The sequence below is a fragment of the Petromyzon marinus genome, chromosome 7, assembly GCF_048934315.1.
Source record: "Petromyzon marinus isolate PM22_M1 ecotype Great Lakes invasive population chromosome 7, UKy_Petmar_22M1.pri1.0, whole genome shotgun sequence".
Taxonomy (NCBI): domain Eukaryota; kingdom Metazoa; phylum Chordata; class Hyperoartia; order Petromyzontiformes; family Petromyzontidae; genus Petromyzon; species Petromyzon marinus.
The window spans coordinates 8,363,315-8,383,133 of NC_133673.1; the positions used below are offsets into that span (position 1 = coordinate 8,363,315).

At 47.1% G+C, this 19,819-nt stretch overlaps 1 protein-coding gene across 3 annotated transcripts; it reads right to left on the reverse strand.

Annotated features, from left to right (window-relative positions):
• Window positions 1-1,246: 1,246 nt before the first annotated feature.
• LOC116939913 (uncharacterized) lies at window positions 1,247-10,166 on the reverse strand. Of its 3 annotated transcripts, XM_032948953.2 has the most exons (3): window positions 10,042-10,166; window positions 9,529-9,651; window positions 1,247-5,060 (listed from the first exon to the last, which is right to left on the reverse strand). In XM_032948953.2, the coding sequence occupies exons 2-3, from the start codon at window positions 9,545-9,547 to the stop codon at window positions 4,336-4,338; spliced, it is 744 nt and encodes a 247-aa protein (XP_032804844.2). In that variant the 5' UTR covers window positions 9,548-9,651; window positions 10,042-10,166; the 3' UTR covers window positions 1,247-4,335. The 3 variants fall into 3 exon arrangements, with proteins under 3 accessions (XP_032804844.2, XP_075921443.1, XP_075921442.1); XM_076065328.1 differs by lacking the exon at window positions 10,042-10,166 and having other exon boundaries at window positions 9,541-9,687; XM_076065327.1 differs by lacking the exon at window positions 10,042-10,166 and having other exon boundaries at window positions 9,529-9,687.
• Window positions 10,167-19,819: the final 9,653 nt, after the last annotated feature.

The following is a 19,819-nucleotide window of genomic DNA, read 5'->3' on the forward strand; positions in this document are numbered from 1 at the left end:
AATGTCAAGTGCCTGCCCAGAGTTTTATGCATCGCCTGGCTATCATCATGTATCTTTATAAGTGCAGTGGGATTAAAGCACTCTCTTGAAGATGCCGTGATAGTAGAGCTGCACACAGAAGATGCGGTGGCACGTATGCAACAGTGGTTGTCTTCACTGTCGATCTCCATCCAGCTGGAAGTCCTCTCTGGCTGGCTGGTGTGATCTCTAACCTGTGCCCCACGACACATCTTCTGCACGGCACCTCATCCGCCTGCACAAACTACCATATGGGAGATCTTTTCACCTGGATACACTTCCATATGTCAGCTCTTCTTGCCATGGCGGATCTTCCACCCTACCAGATCTTTCCATTTATCCCAGCTGTGATCGTAGAGTTATTTTAGATGATATTGTCGTGAAAGTGTTTTATAACCTAAAGTAATTCATCTTATTATTTGATAGGGTATAGGTTGTAAAATAAATGTGCGTATTAGGAAGTAAAAAAGTCAATTGGTTAAAGCAAATCAAGATGTTTATCCGTAATCGCATGAACTTCGCTGTCGTTTTCATTGCGTGCAATTAAAAAGAGAGAGGATATTCGGGTTGGGTTAGATGTCCTCCCATACAGAGGATAAGTCAATCAACCAGGACGCAGAAGCTCTATCATAGTGGGAGACGTTCTACCATAAGGTATTTTATCCAGGGATAAGGGCCTTGGGCGAAGATCTACCATATGACTCATAGGTGTCCTTTGTCTTGGTTCTCTTTCCCACTTTCGACCGCCATATAGTGTTGTGAATGCTACCGCCTCCACGTGTGCACACACATTTTACAAGACTCCTCCAGCAACAACACAAGAGCAGCTGGCAGCGTGAGCGAAATCTTGAGACCAGTAGTCAGTGCAATGGGATGTGTCAATAGCTGGCACGTGCGACTTTGATGATGTGCAAAGAAGCATGGTTTAAATTCGCTGTGCATGGAATGAGCAGCAGTGGCATCGCTATCGAGTATGCTGGTCGTGCAACTGCACAAGGGCCCTTGGGCCGGAGGGGTTCAGGTACTGGGCTACGAAGAGGGAGGAAATTGGACAGGGGGCCCCATTTCATGCCTTACACCGGTCCATGCCAGCCACGCTACACCAATGGCTGGCACTCACCTGTACGCTATCAAATAAATACTTGGGATTACTTTAAAAAACAAATCATACATTGCGTTGGTAAAATTGTCTTTAATTGGGATTATTAAAAAAACACAGAGGGGTTGCCATTGTGAAAACTCGTTTATTCTGCCATTTCACTGTGAAGTACTCATCATTTCCAATTGTGTAAACATGTGAAATATTGATTGCATAATCCAAAACATCGCCTTCAAAAAAGTACATCTAACATGCCGAATTTTATGTAATTACATATTTTACTGCACAACAAATTAAAAGTATTTTTAAATGCTTGTTAACGTTTTAATGTAATTAAGATGTGACAAATTCTTGACGCGTAACGTCTCTGTTAAAATCACATACAGTATATTCAATCGGCGGCAATGTTTTTTGGGTTGCGTTGTCCGACACGTTTTTGGCTGTGGCCACGTTTGCTTTTCTAAACCTCTGCTGCCCTCTGCTGGCAACATGAAACTGCTGCGCACACATGGATTAAAATGACATCAGTGAGGAGTTGACACAAGGCAAAAATACAAATATTATTTATATCCAGTACCAAGCAGCTGCAGAGCATCATTCAGATCCTTAATGATGTCCAGGTTAGGTTAAACTGATTCTCCCCTGCTGCCCCCAGTCTAGAACTGCCCTTTTCCAGCCATCATGTGCCATGGTGGCGAGATGTTAACTACCTCTCCTGCTATGCAGAATGTTGTGGGTTTGATCCCGACCCTGACGCCTGCATATTTGGAGTTGGCGTGTTCTCCCCATGGTCGTGTGGATTTGAATCCGGTTTTCCGTCCAAATTTAGAAACATGCGTTTAGAGTATTTGGCTGCTATACATTTTCACGTGCTAAGCCACTTCGTGGAGCTATCATTTGTGGCCAGGTGACTTCTGGAAGAGTTGTATTGCTCAGTTGGCCTTACCTGGTAAAATAAAAAAAATAGTTTATAGTGAAATGCTGTCGACTCCCTTTCCAAGTCCATGCTCAACACATTCCTATTTTAAGACTGATTACCTCTTTACACAAAATATGCCTGCCGTTTCTGTATCCTGAGATGTGGTCATATTATATTTCTGCATCTGGAGATGTGGTCAGATTTTCACGTCACATACATCCAAATTGTCACGTATTGTATTTACAGGATATATAGTGCACCTGGAGAGGCCGGTTACGATGTAAAGTTTCTTTAGAGATAGGACACCAAGGGCGGATAAACACGTGACCACACACAATGTGGAAAATATCTAGACTGTGCGGAGAGTATATGTGGCCTTCTGAGATTGCCTGAACCAGCTGATGGAGGTAACTCAAGATTGAATACAAATAATGGTGTGCTTGTAATTCAATAGGCCCCACTTGGCGCAGACGGTGTTGAAAAGCCAAATTGGATCAACTGCGTTAGAGCCTAATAATTTGTTGCTTAAAAATAGACAACCATCCTCCAGACACTCACGGAGGTTGAACTAAAATTCACGAAGCAGCCTCTTATGCCTCATACATTCTGAAACACCATATTTATTGAACGACACCAATGCAAACGAATATTCTACACATCAACCATTGCAAACAAGTACTCTACGCGTCATGATACACACTTCATTGGTGTTCTTGCAGTGACTACATAATTACTGCGGGTGCAGAACTTGCTTAAACAACACAACACGTTTTAAATCTAAATGTTAATAAAGCCCCAAAATAAACGAATCCACTGTTATGAATCGTTGTTCCCATTTAATACCAACACAGTACTTAAAAGGTAACATCTATTTTTTAACCAACAAAACAATATATAAAAAAAATAAGCTAGGTCGAGTCGGCTTTCATGAATTGAAGCTTGTGACGGAAGTAATTTGGTTTATTTATGTAGTGGCGCATGCACGAATATTCTGCCACATGAATCCTGGATTTTAGACACACGAAGAGAACAAAATGGGTGCTTTTGTATCTGTACAAAACACATGTACAAATACACTGTATAGCTCTTATTGTCAAATCCACTGCTGCATGAGGGCCTTGGTATGCCATGTGGGTCATGGCAGCTATTTCACCATAAGTGCACGAAGATGGAGAGTGTGGGATGAAGGCAAAATGTATAGATATGGGAGCATAGTATAATACAACAATGGATTTCGCTGTACCGTACTTGGACTCTGCTGCCCACCACGTGGCCACGCAGCAGCAAGAACATATACGGACTGCTCCAAAGTGAATACTGTATCCAAACGTGTTCATAGCCCGAATATACTACAGTAGTTGAAACACATATACAGTAAATCTATACTTTCATGATCATTCCATAATAGGGGGCATATTTAACATTGACATTTGTTGATCAAAATTCCATTGCGGCATATCAAGTTAAAATGATCTAAAGAAAAACAAGTCTAATGTTGCATTTGCTCTATTTAAAAATAATTATTGTTAGCAACACAAAATACAGCACAACGTGTCATCAGGTAATATTTAGATGTTCATTTGAAAAATCACCATCACGGTACGTCAATAGCTATCGTTAGTTTTTTCCTGGCTTGTTCAGAAATTAACGATTAAAGGCCATGATACATAAGGGCAATTGCAGGGTAATCATCGCCAGCAGTCCTCACGGTAGTAGTTTCTACAAAATATATTTTTTCGTTTTTTTAGACGGAGATCTGTCATGCTATTCCACTGACATACAAGTTGCATCAGTAGCTCATAGTGAATGTGTTGTCAGTGACAAGTGCCCTAACATTGCCTCAATGCAGTGGTTCTTAAACTTAAACTGCGGTATGCGTACCATAATGTTTTACATTGGCACGCCATATAGTTAGTATTGTACATATGTATTGTATGTAAGCATCAGAGGATGCATGTGTACATACACAGGAAGCTGTGTATGAATATATGATTTTATGTGTCCAAATGTAGTCGGGTAAGCAGTAATTGCATGTGCGCATATACATGCTTAATGTATGCATTATTTATAATTGTATATATATTTTAACGGTATATTTGTATACTGCAACAAATATTGTAACCATTGGCTTTATGAATACTGCATTCTTTAAGTTCAGTGTACATTCTTGAGTGGGTATTGTGAAAATGCTTTTTGGTGGTGCATCCAGTTATATATTTTTTTCAATGTTAGTATGCAAGCAAGTAAAGTTTGGGAATTGCTTCTCTAGTGTATCATGGCCTGATGTGGGCCCAGTGGGTCACTGCTTGGTTTGGCTGCACGGGGGACTGACGAGCGTCCGGTAAAAAGCCAAGCAGACAGAGCCGAAGAAGAACCCGAGAGAGGTGCCTCCCAGTGCCGGCCAGCTCAGCCCCACGTACTCGTAGAGCATGTCGAAGACGATCACCGTGACAGAAAACAAGAACACTGCGACGCCCACCACGAGGCCGAACATCACGTCCACCACCAGCTCCACCTCCGAGTGTCGCACGTATTTCCGCACGGTGTCGCGGATGAGCTGCCCGGCGTGCCCCAACGCCCGCTGCAGCAGCGCAATCACCGAGCCCACCACGAAGATGCCCAGCGTCGCCACCACGCTCCTTGCGGCCCACGGCGGCAGCACGGAGCCCGCCAGCTCTCCGGCCGCCGCGCTCACCCACAGGCCAAGCCACCACACCATCATATCGGCCGGGATGAGCCTTCCGAAGCACGTGCCAGCCTGCATGCCCAGCTCGCCCGTGAACCAGCCCACCATGAGCCCTAACTCCACGTAGCCCAGCGCCCACCCGAGCCACCAGGTGACCCACCAGCCGCTCCACCAGCCCAACCACCGGCCCGCACGCTGGCTCAAAGTAGGCTCCGGGTCCAGGTGCCCCGCTCGACAGCTCTCCTGCTCTTCCGGGTCGTCCATTTGGCCCCCCGTGGCCATGCCGTAGTCATCGTATTCGGTCGTCCCGGTACTGCTCACGGCAACGCTTTGTTTCCCTGTTTGAAAGGGATGGGAGGACGAGGTTTAAGGAGTTGAGCGGGAGTGCCGTGTGGGGAAAGAGTATCTACCTTAGATGAAGTTAACACTTACATATTTCCCACACAACCCATCAGCCACACGGCCTTCAAGGAAGTGCATAAGCGAACGCTGGATCAGTCCCCACAAAGACAAAAATCTTCCATATATACTTTTGGGGCAAGTGCTGTTAGTGAGCACCTATGGTGGTCAGAACTATACATGAGGAAGTAGGTGTCCAGCACCATGCACGACCGCCTTTGTCTCTCTTGTGGCGTAGTTTACATACTGCACTAGGTACTCATTAGAGGATGAGTCGATCCAGTGGAGGCCTGGGACGTGGTCAGATAACTGCCAATCTTACAGGCAAAGATCCTCTCTTTACGCTATGGGGTAATGTCTTATTATTTCACTTTGAAAAAGGACCCGATAGCGTAAAGAGAGGATCCGCGCCTGGAAGAAATGGATTTTCACCAACATTGATTCGGGAAAACACAGCACTGCTGGTGGGACACTGTCAGAGTTCGTGTGTGTTGAAGCGGTGCTGCTGAAATTATGCACTTCCGGAACGTCAAACTTACGTCTCAGCTGGTTTAAATATCGTATCTCAATATCTGAACTGGTAGTGGGCTCCCCTCAACTATACTTCACCAATCCACACCGACCAGCACGGTGAAGTATGGTGACACATCAGCCATGGTTAATCCATTGCGAGATGAAGGCTTCCCCAAGCTGCCGCAAACTCTCACGATTCTGGAATCAACCCCAGCACCTGCACCACACAAGATTTCATCACTCCATCTCCTCCGTAGCTACCCTCTTGATCTTGGTTGTGTTCCATTGTGTGGCTATCACTCTATTATTATTCTTGACCAAAGGCCTTGTAAATTATCGTTATTAAATTTGTCTATATATAATTGACTCCTATATGCAGGGCAATTGTGTCAGACTGGCTGTTTCTGTGATAACAAATATAAGGAGAACTGTCAATTGACTAAAAACTATGAATTACATCAGTCATTAAAGAGCGCTGCCTAAACTGGCTAGATGACATATATGGCATGGCATTGGATAATAGGGAGTGGCAGCCCTTTACGCGGTTCCTGGAAAATGGTAAACCAAGAACGAGATAACCGCTGGTTAACTGGAACCAACAACCAGTGCAGAAGGATTTGGCATCTGCAGGTGCCACGTGGGTAGAGCTCCAACTGAAAGCAGATTGAGTGATTTCCCTTGTACACATACAGCAAATCTGCCAATCCACTGCTGGATGAGGGCCTCATCCCGGCTTTTGTATTTCCCTTGTACTGGGTGCCAAGCAGGGCCCTCCTGTAAAATATCGTGATAAAAACATTGCACCATCAGCCAGTGGCCTCATTTGGCAGTGTATTAACAAAGGGCTGTACATTGTTAGTACTGTAATCACGAAGTATACACATTGTGTTGTTGAAAATATATGGTGTAAACCACATGCAAACTTTTCTTTGTACTGTATATAAGTTTAGCCAATTAAAAGAGTGACTAACATTTATATAAAGCGCTGCAAGGGAGTTGCCAACATGACAACACTGACGTAACATGTAAAGCTCTTAATTAGCGTTAAACTCGCCCTGCCATTAAGATCGCTTACAGTTTAATTGCACGCGTCATACCACGGCATCGTATAAACTGTGCAACATAAATACACCACGACTGCATAATGGTGTGCGTGTAATCACGGAGTCATTACAGGACATGTTGAAAACAACATTATTACGAACGTGCTTTACCTCCATCAGTAAACAAAAGCAAGTAATTGTTCGATAGAAAAAAAAGTCTACATTTGAAAAATGCTACACATTTTTGCTAAGCTGGTTGATTTTGCAAGGTCCTCCAAAGCTGAAGTGGCTTCTGATTTTCCTTCTAACTCGGCACTATATATCCATCAGTAAACAAAAGCAAGTAATTGTTCGATAGAAAAAAAAGTCTACATTTGAAAAATGCTACACATTTTTGCTAAGCTGGTTGATTTTGCAAGGTCCTCCAAAGCTGAAGTGGCTTCTGATTTTCCTTATAACTCGGCACTCAATTATAGATAGTTCTTAAGTGAATCTAAACAGTTCATTAGTCATTTATCACTGTGCTCAGCCCTTACGCAGTTGGATATTTCAAGTGATCTATTAAACCTGCCAGGGTAGCAGCCATTGAGGACCAGCATCATGCGCCTCTGGTTTATGTTTAGTATTTGATATCGGAGACCTTATACTCATCATAGGGAAGGCATCCGTGAGTCCAGGCCATGGTCTGTGGATGGCGCAACGTCTCACACACAAGCAGTGCACACTGCGAATAACATTTTCCGTTCCAAGTAGCAGCTGGCGGCTGGTCATGCTTACGGCTCTCAATGGGTGAGAATTTTCCAACCATGCAATACTGCCCGGTACGGACTTCTGAGACTGTGAGATTGGGAGATTGAGCATTTAGAGCTGTGAACACTTTTCCATTATACACGAACAGCTTGTGACCTGTACCGCTACCGGTGCAGGACACGTCCCTGAGAAAGGATGATGACCGATGATCAATAATGATGGAGTGGCAGCCAAAACATTTACACACCTGACAGGACGTCCACCGATGGGATGTAGCCGATTAAATCAGCTCGTGTGCAGGTGATAGGTGGATTGTTACACCACAGCATCACTAGAGATGGCGGCAGCTTGGGGATACGTTAATCCAGCAGTGGATTGATCATGGCAGACGATGATGATATGTTGCCTACTAACGCATAGGCATGCACCATGGGTGTGTTCCTCAGAGAAACGGACCACAGCACTCCCCTTGTGTCACATGTAGATTAATACAGCTGTGTCCGATGCCAGGGAATGAGTAAATATACAATCCTTGCTGACTCAAGAGGGATTTGATGACTTGAGGTGATAATTAGCCAACTGAGAAGCCGCAGCTCTCTTAGCAACAGCATTTCTTGTTGTCTGACCCCTCCCAGGCTTCCTGAAGATGCCTCAAACTCCTAGCCATCACGCGACCAAACATATGTATGTTTTTCGAATTTGATTAAACACATTCTGTGCATTTTTATGGGCATAAACATTTTACCAGAGTTTTAAAACGTGTAGGCCTTTCAATTATTATTATTGCGGAGACATAATTCTATGACTAAATAATCTGGAATGCACCCCTCCCCCCCCCCAACCTTGTCAGATTTTGGGAGTCAAACCTGGTCAGTGCTTCGTGAATGGGTGACCACGGCGGACATAGCAGCAGTTGTTGTTGTTAGGATGCTTGTGGGGCACACTTGTCAGCGGATGGCAGTGGAGCAAAATCCACCGTGGTTAATGCGCTACTCTACCAACTACTAAGCAGCAAGTACATTTACCGATCTGCACAGACTAGCGTGGTAAAGTATGGTCATATTTCCCCGATGACTTGCATTGGTGCGGGGAGGACTTTCATCCAGCAGTTGATCGACAAACATGTTTGCACGCGTAGCATATGTACAATTGCATAAAACTGGAGACACTGTACGGGTAAGTTGTGAAATGGCTGCTGAAAACCAGTTAAGCAGAGCCAGTGCAGTCCTGTGGCGAGGCAGTCTAAAATGCAAGCATTAAAGTACGACACCGTACTTAACATTTATATTTAAATCAACTATTCGGAGACAATCAGAAGTTGATACATTGGAGACATTTAAATATAATGTACAAGTATGAAAGGGTGTATTATGGCGAGGTAATTAATAAAACACATGTACCTGTGCCTATCTATCTGATCAATGGCACGGGGTAAGTACGCAGCAATGAACCAGGAACTCAATGCATTCGTCATTTACACCGCATTAAAAACAATAACATCAGACGTTTCGGCCAATGGCCCTTCTTCATAGCACGTAAAAACAATGAGCTAGGAAGCTGTAGATGTGGTATACAAATACGATATTCTGCATTTTCAGGGATAGTTCCAAATGTGTTCATCCTCTTGTTTAATAACGCTAAAATTTGGATATAATTGACTGAACAAAGAATGGGAAGTGACACTGCACAACATCCAATTATCTAAACTTGGTAACACAGAATGAATATCGTACACGTTCAGGTTGACATCGTTCAAACGAAACGCGCACAAAATCACATGTTCTGCACCGAGTAACTAACAGAAAATAACTCGCGAAAGCGGACAATTGATAACACGAGCAGTAAAGCAGGACAGCTGCTTGCATGTACGGAGAAGAAACTTTAAAGGCAGCGACTAAATAATCCGGGAGAGGGCACTCAAAAAAAACCACACCGCAGGAGACGTGAAAAAACCCATCAACTCGAACGTTGCGCGTCTGGTTGACAAGAGCGCTCCTAAAAAAAAACCCCATCCTGAGCCACCTCGGGGTTGGGAGCTTCTTCACGCCGACCACGGCGCCAGGGGCGAGCAAACCTCGCCCTGGAGAGGGACGGAACCCACTTGAGTGTTTACCCTCCATGGTGGCGTTGAGATGATGGTCGTGGAACCACGGTGGTGAGAGCGCGCGCACACCAAATCCACAGTGGCAGCACAGCAGACGCTTCTGCCGCTGTGCTCTTCCCTCTGCGTGAGTTCGCAGAGCGATGGTGCAGGGGGCGGGGTGATGGGGGGGGGGTGCATGGGGTGGGATGGGGTGGGATGTGCATGGGGTGGAATAGGGGGGGGGCATGGGGTGGAATGGGGGGGGCATGGGGGGGCATGGGGTGGAATAGGGGGGGCATGGGGTGGAATAGGGGGGGCATGGGGTGGAATAGGGGGGGCACGGGGTGGAATGGGGGGGCATGGGGTGGAATAGGGGGGGCACGGGGTGGAATGGGGGGGGCACGGGGTGGAATGGGGGGGCATGGGGTGGAATGGGGGGGGGGGTGCATGGGGTGGAATGGGGGGCGTCACTCAATAACCATCAACCTAAACACCACCACGCCACACGTGGATGCACAAAAAAATACTCACAGCAGTCACAACACGCGTGTTTACTTCGCGGCGATGCGTTATTATTATCATCATCATCTGATTCGCGACGCTCACGAAAAAAAAACCTACGGACTAATTTCTGACACCGTGACATTATTTTGTTTGAGTCGTCTGCGGGCACGGTCGTCAGTGTGTTTCACCCGCCCCCCACCTACCCACCCACCCACCTTTGCCTTTCACCCCACCTCTTTCCCTCTGCCATTCCTGAGCGTGTGTATGGAGGGTGTGTTTGAAATAGTTTAAGCGAGGGCAGCCCCAGGGCGCTTTGAGAGTGCGGGGCAAGCGGTGCATACCGAGCACACGTTGAGCCCCCCACCCCCCCCCCCAACGAAGCGTCTGTCAGCGGGGAGAGGGGAGGGGGGCACCGAATTGGCCAGTGAGCAAGCTATGCAAGCGCGCATGATTGAACGCCGCCAAATATGGGGCACACAGCTGCTGCACACAGAAGGCCCTCGTGTGGGGGGGTCACTTATTGGCCACACGTGTCCCCTATATACAGTGCCTCGGTGAGGGTCCTAAACAATGCACTGAGAATACTACACCACCAAGTGGTGAATGTGCAAAAGGCGCGCGTCCTTCACCTTGCTGGACTAAGTTACGGATTAGACAAAAAAATAATTTGGTGATGTTGCGTTGGCAGCGGTCAACAAGGAACAAAAACAAACCTTTCCACATTGCGTTGTGCTGGCATTTTTTTTTCTTCAGATATGTACTTTTACTTTTGAAAGAAATGCGTTAATGTCGCAATGCGTTTTTTTATTGAAAGGTTTGTCTAGGCGTCAATAGCTAATATTAGGTAACAATTCATGTTCCAACTTAAAAACTGGTAATACAAAAAAATCACATTTAATTTTCATCAGGCACCATGGCGCTGTGCGATCTCTAACCCACATAAACTATGATCTACCTCGCCTCATGTGTGCTATGAATAATTATTGCCCAAAACGTCATTGATTACGTGTTGAGTTTTACTGGTAGGAACGAAGTTGTAAACTGAGTGTACCAGCCTGCAATAGATTAATGCGTCCGTCCGTCCCCTTTCAATACTTTAACGAAGTGAAATCTCGTGCTGTTGGGTGTAAAATCAGCAATAGACAGCGCAGAGACTTGTCCCACCAGCCCACCCTGCAGAGACCTGTTATTACATGAACAGAAAAAAGTTGTTTATTCTCCAGTTCTGCTGCCCGCGTGGGAGTGAGTACTATCACTGTGTAACAATTGTTGTGGTGTCCCTGGGTAGTAAGTGTTATTTCCTCATTTCTGCACTCAGAACTGCTCTTGAGGAGCTGGGCACCCCCACTGCCACTGCTATGCAGAGTGGCCTGAAATCAAATGCACCACTCCGGATGTTCGCTGCAAAGTATGATCTCGAGTTTCGGTTATAGTGTGCTGATCATTAAAGGTGCATTGAAAATGTTGATACTCCTGCTGGTATGAAGTGACTCATGCTGCCAGCTATGGCTGCAAAGTTTGGTCGTACACGTTATGTACATCGCTTATTGTTCCTATGATCACTGTTATATTGTTTTTATAGCTTTATTTTGGTGATATTCGAAAACGTACGGTTAAGCCATGTCTGTTTGTTGAAGTATGACGTTATTTAAATTGTATCATGGTTGTTATTGTTAGACTTGCATCCCATTGGGATTTTTGCACACACGTGGATATGCGGTGCTTTTTTCTGGAAGACTTTGCTGTTTTTTTCCCTGGATGTTTCTGTAGCGCGTCGTCACTTTAAGATGTTCTTTGTTCATTTTTGTTTGTCGCGGTTGCACTCGAGTGAAGAGCCTCGTGGCTCACAGGGCTATACCTAATAATATAAAAGGCAAAGTTGTGAATGTGTGTCTGTTCAAAATGTTTAGCGAACTTCCCGACATGCAACAAACTTGAAATTTGCCATGTGGGTACTTTCCAGACTGTACACCATGCAACAATTATGAAAATAAACTTTTTTTTGGGGGGGGGGGGAGCTCAATAATGTATTTATTTTTTGCACGGCAAGTGAGCTGTGACGTCAAATCTGTCACGTGACCCGCGCACGTGGAAGCGTAACGCATTGTAGTGTAGTGGTTAGTGCGCTGTGTATGTGTCTGTCTGTGTGTCTGTGTGTGTGGAAGCGTAACGCATTGTAGTGTAGTGGTTAGCGCGCTGTGTGTGTGTCTGTGTGTGTCTGTGTGTGTGGAAGCGTAACGCATTGTAGTGTAGTGGTTAGCGCGCTGTGTATGTGTCTGTGTGTGTCTGTGTGTAATTCGAAACTACGAATTAAACTGAAATATGTAACAACTAAGCTTGTGCCGGAGGCCCCGGGGGGCCAGGCGTCTATGACGTCTCCTGGCCAAACCCCAATTGGCGGAGCCAGGAGATTGAATACCTACCCTCGGGGCTACTCCAGAAACAACGAAAAGCCACTACGGTTGGCCACGTGGAATGTTCGAACGCTCACTGCAGAGGAGAGGCTGCCACTCCTCTGTCGGGAGCTGGACCGGTACCGCCTGGATCTATGCGGCATTCAGGAGGTCCGGTGGACCGGCTCTGGCTCCTGCCACCATGAGGGGTGGACAGTCCTCTACTCGGGGCAGCAGACTGCCAAACAACAGGGTGTGGGTCTTCTTTTGAACAAAAGAATGAAGGGGGCGTGGGAGCGTGGCGGTGAGGTGTGGGAAGCTGTAAGCCCCAGGCTACTTTGGGCTCGCCTTCCCATCAACCGGAGGCGAGGAATGGTGGTCGTGGTTACTTATGCCCCCACCGAAGATGAACATCCGTGGAGGGATGCAGGCAAAGCCGATGAGTCAGATGCCTTCTATGACCTCCTGTCACAGGTGCTGGCTAAAGTGGCCCCTCGGGATAGAGTCATCATGTTGGGTGACTTCAATGCCTGAGTTGGTCATGATACTGGCACCTGGTCTGGAGTGATTGGAGGGCATGGGCCAGATCAGCTCAATAACAACGGTAGGAGGCTGCTAGATTTTTGTGCAGCCCATGGGCTTGTAATTACCAACACGCTGTTCCGGCATCGGCGCATCCACACAACATCATGGATGCATGCCGGGTCCAAGCAAGAACATCTGCTGGACTACATAGTGACGGACCAGCGAATGCGAGCCCATGTCCTTGACACCAGGACCTACCGTGGAGCTGATCTGCCCTCTGACCATCGACTAGTCATCTGTAAGATGCGCCTGCCATTCTTCCACTCCGGTGGTGGGTGTACACCCAGGACCCCATTCCAACCTAAAGTGGCCTGGTCTCAGTTATCTGATGAAAGTTGCAAGCGAGAATTTCATCATCGCTTGCGGCTGGGATTGGCATCGTCCCCGACTCCTCCTGATGTCGAGGGTAAATGGGCGAGGTTTAGGACTGTGACTCATGCAGCTGCAATGGCTGCTTTGGGTACGCGGTCCAGACCTCCCCAGACACCCTGGATGACAGAGGAGTTGTTCAAGATGGTTGAGAAAAAGCGACAGGCCCACTGTCATCGGCTACAGAATCCCACGTCAGAGAATGAGGAGGCTTACCGCAGCCTTCGCTCGGAGGTTCGGAGAGCCGTGAGGCGCTGCAAGGATGGGTGGTGGTCGCGGGTTGCTGAGGAGATGGAGTCTGCCTCAGTGGCCCGTGATCACAAATCTCTATTTAACTCCATCAAAAAAGTAACCTGCAGCGCCACACCTATTACCATCATTAGGGGAAAAAACGGTGATCCAATTTCCGACCCCCAGGAACAGGTTTGCAGATTTGCTGAGCATTTCTGTGAGGTCCTGGGGGAGGGAAAATCCCTCAGCCAGGAAAACATCGTGGCACAAAGTGAGGATGACCCTGCTGAGGCTGCGGTGCCTCAAATATTGGATGAAGTCACCCCCTGTGAGTGGCTGGCTGAGGTGCCAGCTGCTGATGAAGTATTGAAGGCGATCCGGAGTCTGAGACCAGGAAAGGCAGCGGGCAGAGATGATCTCCCAAGCGAAATGCTGAGGGAGGGTGGCGTTTGTGCACAGACTGCCCTATATGACATCATAACAACAGTCTGGACCACTGGACGGGTTCCGCAGGATTGGAAGGATGCCCTGGTGGTCCCCCTTTTTAAGAAGGGGGACCGCACAGACTGTAACAACTACAGGGGCATCTCACTCCTCAGTGTGCCGGGAAAGGTCCTGGCAAGGATTATTCAGCATCGCCTTGCCAGGCACGCTGAGGAGAGGCTTGCGGAGCCCCAATGCGGTTTCAGGAAAGGGCGGTCCTGCACAGATGCCATATTTTCTGTCCGTCTGCTACAGCAGAGGTGTAGGGAATTCCAACAAGACCTACATCTCTGCTTTATTGACCTGGTCAAGGCCTATGATACCATCAGTAGGCCTGGGCTCTGGGTCGTTCTTCGTGCTTTTGGAGTACCTGACCCTCTGCTCACGATCATTAAGGACCTTCATGATGGTGAGCGGGCCCGGGTAAAACTACGTGGCCGGGAGTCAGAGCCATTCCCTGTACACCTTGGGGTGCGACAGGGATGTCCTCTGGCTCCCACATTATTTAACATCTATTTTGACCACGTAGTTCGTGAAGCCTTCAATAGCTGTACCGGGGGAATCTCCATATGGTACAGATATAATGGGAGGCTAATCGATGCCCGGGTGCGGTCAAGGGATGGCTCCCTATTGCTCAACCACGTTATGTATGCTGATGACTTGGTAATAGCTGCTCAGTCAGAGGAGGAGTTGGAGACGCTGCTGCTGAGACTGGAGCGTGCCACTAAGAGGTGGGGCCTTACCATCAGCCCCACCAAAACTAAGCACCTGCCTGGGTATTTTGTACCATCGGACACTCCACCCCCACAACTCCCAATCGGTGATGGGGCAGTTGTGGAGAGAGTGGAGAGTTTCCCATACCTGGGCAGTGTGCTTACGACTGGCTCCAGTTTAACAGCAGAGGTCTCACTCCGAATCAGTCGAGCGGCAATATCTTTTCATCGGTTGCGTAACGCTGTGTGGAAGCTACCTGGTCTGTCGCTCCGCACTAAGCTTCAGGTCTTCTCGGCCACGGTCATTCCCTCCCTTCTCTACGCTTGCGAAACGTGGACCCCCCTAATGGAACATCTTCGCCGGTTAGAAACATTTAGGCTGGCCTGCCTACGATCCATCCTGGGTTTAACCAGACTGGATTGTGTGAGGAGCTCACAAATCCTTGAAAGATCTGGGCAGGGTCCCATCGGTGAGCTCCTCCGGCAGGCAAGGCTGCGATGGCTGGGTCATGTAGCCCGCATGCCCAGCCACCGCATGCCGAAACAGCTTTTGTTTGGCCGGATTGAGGGGGCTAAGCGGGCGCGGCACGGGCTAGAGAAGAGATGGAGTGATGTGGTACAGGAGGACGTGGAGCTGAGTGGACTTGCCGATGACTGGTACCAGCGGTGTCAAGATCGGCCTCTGTGGAGGAGGCTCGTGAAGGATGCTACTGGGCAGTTGGAGGCAGTCGCCCTCCAACAACAACGGAGGGCGGAGGAGCGACGCTCACAACAGCGAGCGGAGCGCCGGGTGGCTAAAGCACAGCAGGTTGGCACAGTAGGGGGCACAGGTGGTGCATCAGCCAGTCATCTCAGTCAGTCGACCCGTGGCACCTGGGTCTGCCCCGTGACCTCCTGCCAGCGGGCGTTCGACACTTCACGTGGCCTCAGGGTGCACATAGCCTGGCACAAGCGTCGTGGTGACGTCACCGCCACTTAGTGGCGAATGGCGGTTGTTGTTGTTGTCTGTGTGTGTGTGGAAGCGTAACGCATAGTAGTGTAGTGGTTAGCGCGCTGCGCTACGAACCCGGCGACTCGAGTTCGATTCCCGCTCACGGCCACCACCGGTGACGATTATTTTAACCGGTCCTGGGCCTCCACTGGGTCGACTCAGCCTCAAACGAGTAACTGTTGTGGTGTGTGAACAATAATGCATTTATTTTTTGCACGGCAAGTGAGCTGTGACGTCAAATCTGTCATGTGACCCGCCACTGGGGAGACAAAGGCGGCCGGGTGTGGTGGATCCAAGTCCCTGGCGAAGCCGGGTAGTACAGCTAGTACCTAATAAATGAAACTGAAACGAAATGGTACCCCGGGGTACCGCCACAAAGTTAAATTACTTAACAGAAAGCAAACAAGCACTCTTCACAGCTGCATTATTGAGTGGAGTAAATCAGGAGCATCACACTAATAAACAGGCTGACAACAGATATCCTAAAATGTCTCGTCCATTATTTATATAGATATACGTATATGTATATATAAAACCAGCCAAAAGTTTGAGCTTGATCATTTAAACTAAACTAAATTTGGCAGCAAGAATATTTATCGCACAAATCTCATTCCTCTGAATCTCTACATTCCCACCATGTCGTCGGCGACACGCAACATATGGAGGGTGTGACAGGGGATCACCAACACATAACATTGACACACATGTAGTCATTTAATTGGTTATGTCTCTTTGTGCATCTGGTGCTCTGTGTGAAAGGAATGTGTTAAAGCACTCGCTAAATCTAAGAAAAAAAAATCAGGTGCGTTTGTTTATAATGCTTCGACTATGTGCTGTAAAAGTTCCCTCAGGTTTTTGTTTTGTTTAAAAAAATAAAAGTCACAAGTACATAAGGAAAATGGTTGCACCATTCCAACAACCCAGTTCGAACTGCTCATCATATGTATTGCATAGCGGATGATGCCCTTATGGACACCCCAGTGTGGTCATAAATATTGAGACGGCTGAGGTTGTATCTGGAGTTGTGTTTCATCATCCCACATGAAACGCTACAGGGCACTGACAATTCTTGCCTTTTAAACCGCACACTGTACTAACAGGCATGGCTGGATGGCCTAGTGATGAAGTGATTCATGCACTTGCCACTGATAGTGTACAGTACAAGGTTCCACTGGGTTAAATCCCACCACTGCTTCTCACGGATACAACCAAAACACTCAAGAGTTTGTAAGCGAATTGCAATGCTACCGTGTAGGCTTTTGCAGTTGTGCTTTTGCGTTGTGTCGCTTTTTTTCTTCCCGAATTCAATTCACTTCTTATAGCAGCTCCTAATGCATGTAGCGAAACGTCAGGCGAACAACACGGGTGATTAATTTCATTGTTGAATATAATGGAATTGATGATGGTGACAACTTAAAGTGGACTGTCGCCAACAGTGGGGAGTTGATAATGGATGTACAATGCTCTCAATATTGACATGCAACTTTCCCAATGACAAGAATGAATAACTGTAATACTTTACATGTTAATAAAGTAACCTGTCTTCATATTTTAAGGTTCCAAACACGTCTCTGTAAGGGAAGTCTGAATGTTTTGGCTTCCTTATTGTGCATTACATTTGACAACGCTAAATCCCCCTGTGTTCGTGAACTCCCAATATTAAAACCAATAGAACAGTCAGCATGCATTTTCTTGGCTTACAACTCGAGTGGAATGAATTCACTGGTAAATGCTGTAGGCACCTAAACATATTCATAAACCAAGCAGTGGCATGGCTCCCGAGTGTACAGGCGGTGCAACTGCACCAGGGCCCATGGGCCAGAGGGGTCCAGGCACTGATCTACATGGGCGTCGGAACTGGATTGGGGGGCCACATCTCATTCCTCGTGCCAGGGTCCGTGCCAACCACACCTACCACCACTGATGCCAGGGCACATTCTGTTTCTGCTCAGCAATGTGCACGTTTTTTTTTCACTTTGGAACCTCCACATTTCAGCACGACTACTTCAGTATGAGCCAACAAATGTAGGCTCGTAATAAAAACCTTACCTATAGCCTCGTCGTAAAGCAGAAGCAGGCCCTTGCTAACAAGCAGGAGGTTCACCAAGAGCTTCTGCCAAGTTGTTCCCAGGAGGCTGACATCCCGAGTCTTCTCTCCCAGCACTCGTGCTCCGATTAGCACGGTTGGCTAGGTACGGTGCGAAAGAAGTTCAACATGCATAAAGCTGCTGTGTGGAGTATTTATCTTCCTGAGGGCGGCATAGAGCTTTCATATACCTTTGGCGCACAACTACACATGTGCACACGCACACCTCAGTCACTTCTGCAAGAGCTTCTTGCAGTTGATAAGTGGCTTAGCGCGCAAAAATGAGAACACTTTTACCAGGTCAAAACTATTTGAGTCGAATGCTTTATTAGTGTGGCTAATATGCTTGCGGTGCCAGATAAATATTGTTGGCGGTGTGTTTCTAAGTGGTAGATAGGTCGAATGTGGCTGTAGGGCAGATACAATTCAGTCACTGCCCGTGGGTTTCCCACCCCTGACCAACACAATGAGATTTTAAATGAATCCCAATGCCATTTTATGAACAAATAATTAAATTATCTGGTGACCTTGGATGCCACTTTTTCTACCCATGGCAAAATGTTTGGGTGGAATTGGACTTTACGTTTACCAGCGTGGTGTAAAACATGTCAGTGTTTTTTTTCGAAAATCCAATATGCACGTGCAGTCCACTTGAATGTAAAAGGCCTCCTCCTCGCACCGCGTCAGGCATCGGGGTTGTTTAACTTCACTTCACCACGCTGATCAGTGCCGGTTGGTGAAGCGAGGGTGGATGAGGCTTTGGACCAGTTTAGGTATCACTCGCCACTGATGCCAATTCAGTATGGGGGGGGGGGGGGGAAATCTTGATTTTCTTTCTACAACTTTGCATCACGATGCAACGCACTACATATTGAGTTGGTGTGTAAATGAGGGACCTACTGCAACATTGTGTCATTTCTAGTGTCCTGACTTAACCTTGGGGTCGGCAACCAAAATAACAGCAACTTTTCGAATTTGGTAAAACGCTCAATATTTCAAGAGCGGCAATACGTCTGAATACGAGACGGTCTTCAATAAATAACGTCAAGAAGCAGCCCTTAAAGGGCCGCATGCGGCTCGGGAAGCGGCAGGTTGACAATCCCTGACTTAACCAAACCGTGTTAAAACATCACTGACGATGGAGGAGGTGATTGGATGACAATTTTGGAAGCGCCGAGCCGTGGGCCGCCGAGATTCTGAATCCGAATTCGGGCAGCCGCCAGTCGTGGAAATAAGCCGGAACGTCGTGATGGGAGTGAAAATTTTGAACCAGAATGTGTTCCGGAAGGAATCATTCACTTTTTAAAATGTATTTGACTCCCAACTATACCCCTTGACTAACACAGACCCACAGACACGATCAGACAGCCACAGACACGCACAGATCTAGTGTTGGGGGGGGGGGGGATAATGTATGAATTCCCATACATTTTTCCCATTTTCATCCCTGGCAAGCCACCTGTGGTTAAACCGGGGTTCTCCCGGTGATGGCCTCAAGCCACATTACTAATCACTGCACACAAAACCCCAGAATGCAGTCGACGCTGGATCTCTTGATATTATCATGACTTAAACAAGCATAGCTCTGGTATAAACTAATTATTTCATTACGCTGGTGGGGAGGAAGGTGATGGGCAACATGTTGCGAGCACACTTCAGATGTGGACCTGGACTTGTTCCCAAGGGGTGTGCTTATATCCAGCTCATACCATGTTAAATTATGGTTTGGACTTGATTTGACTAAATTCCAGGTCAAATATTTTTTCAAAAACATTCTGTACAGTACCGTATGTATGATTTTTCAGTTCTGTGAAAAAATCTATTCGGTGGGATGTTCATCATCAGATCGACCGCACGCTGAGATTTTCGATTGGATTCTTCATATCACGACATGTCAACATCATGAAAGCAATTGCAGGGTAAAGACAAAACAATGACCACAAGCAACGAACCA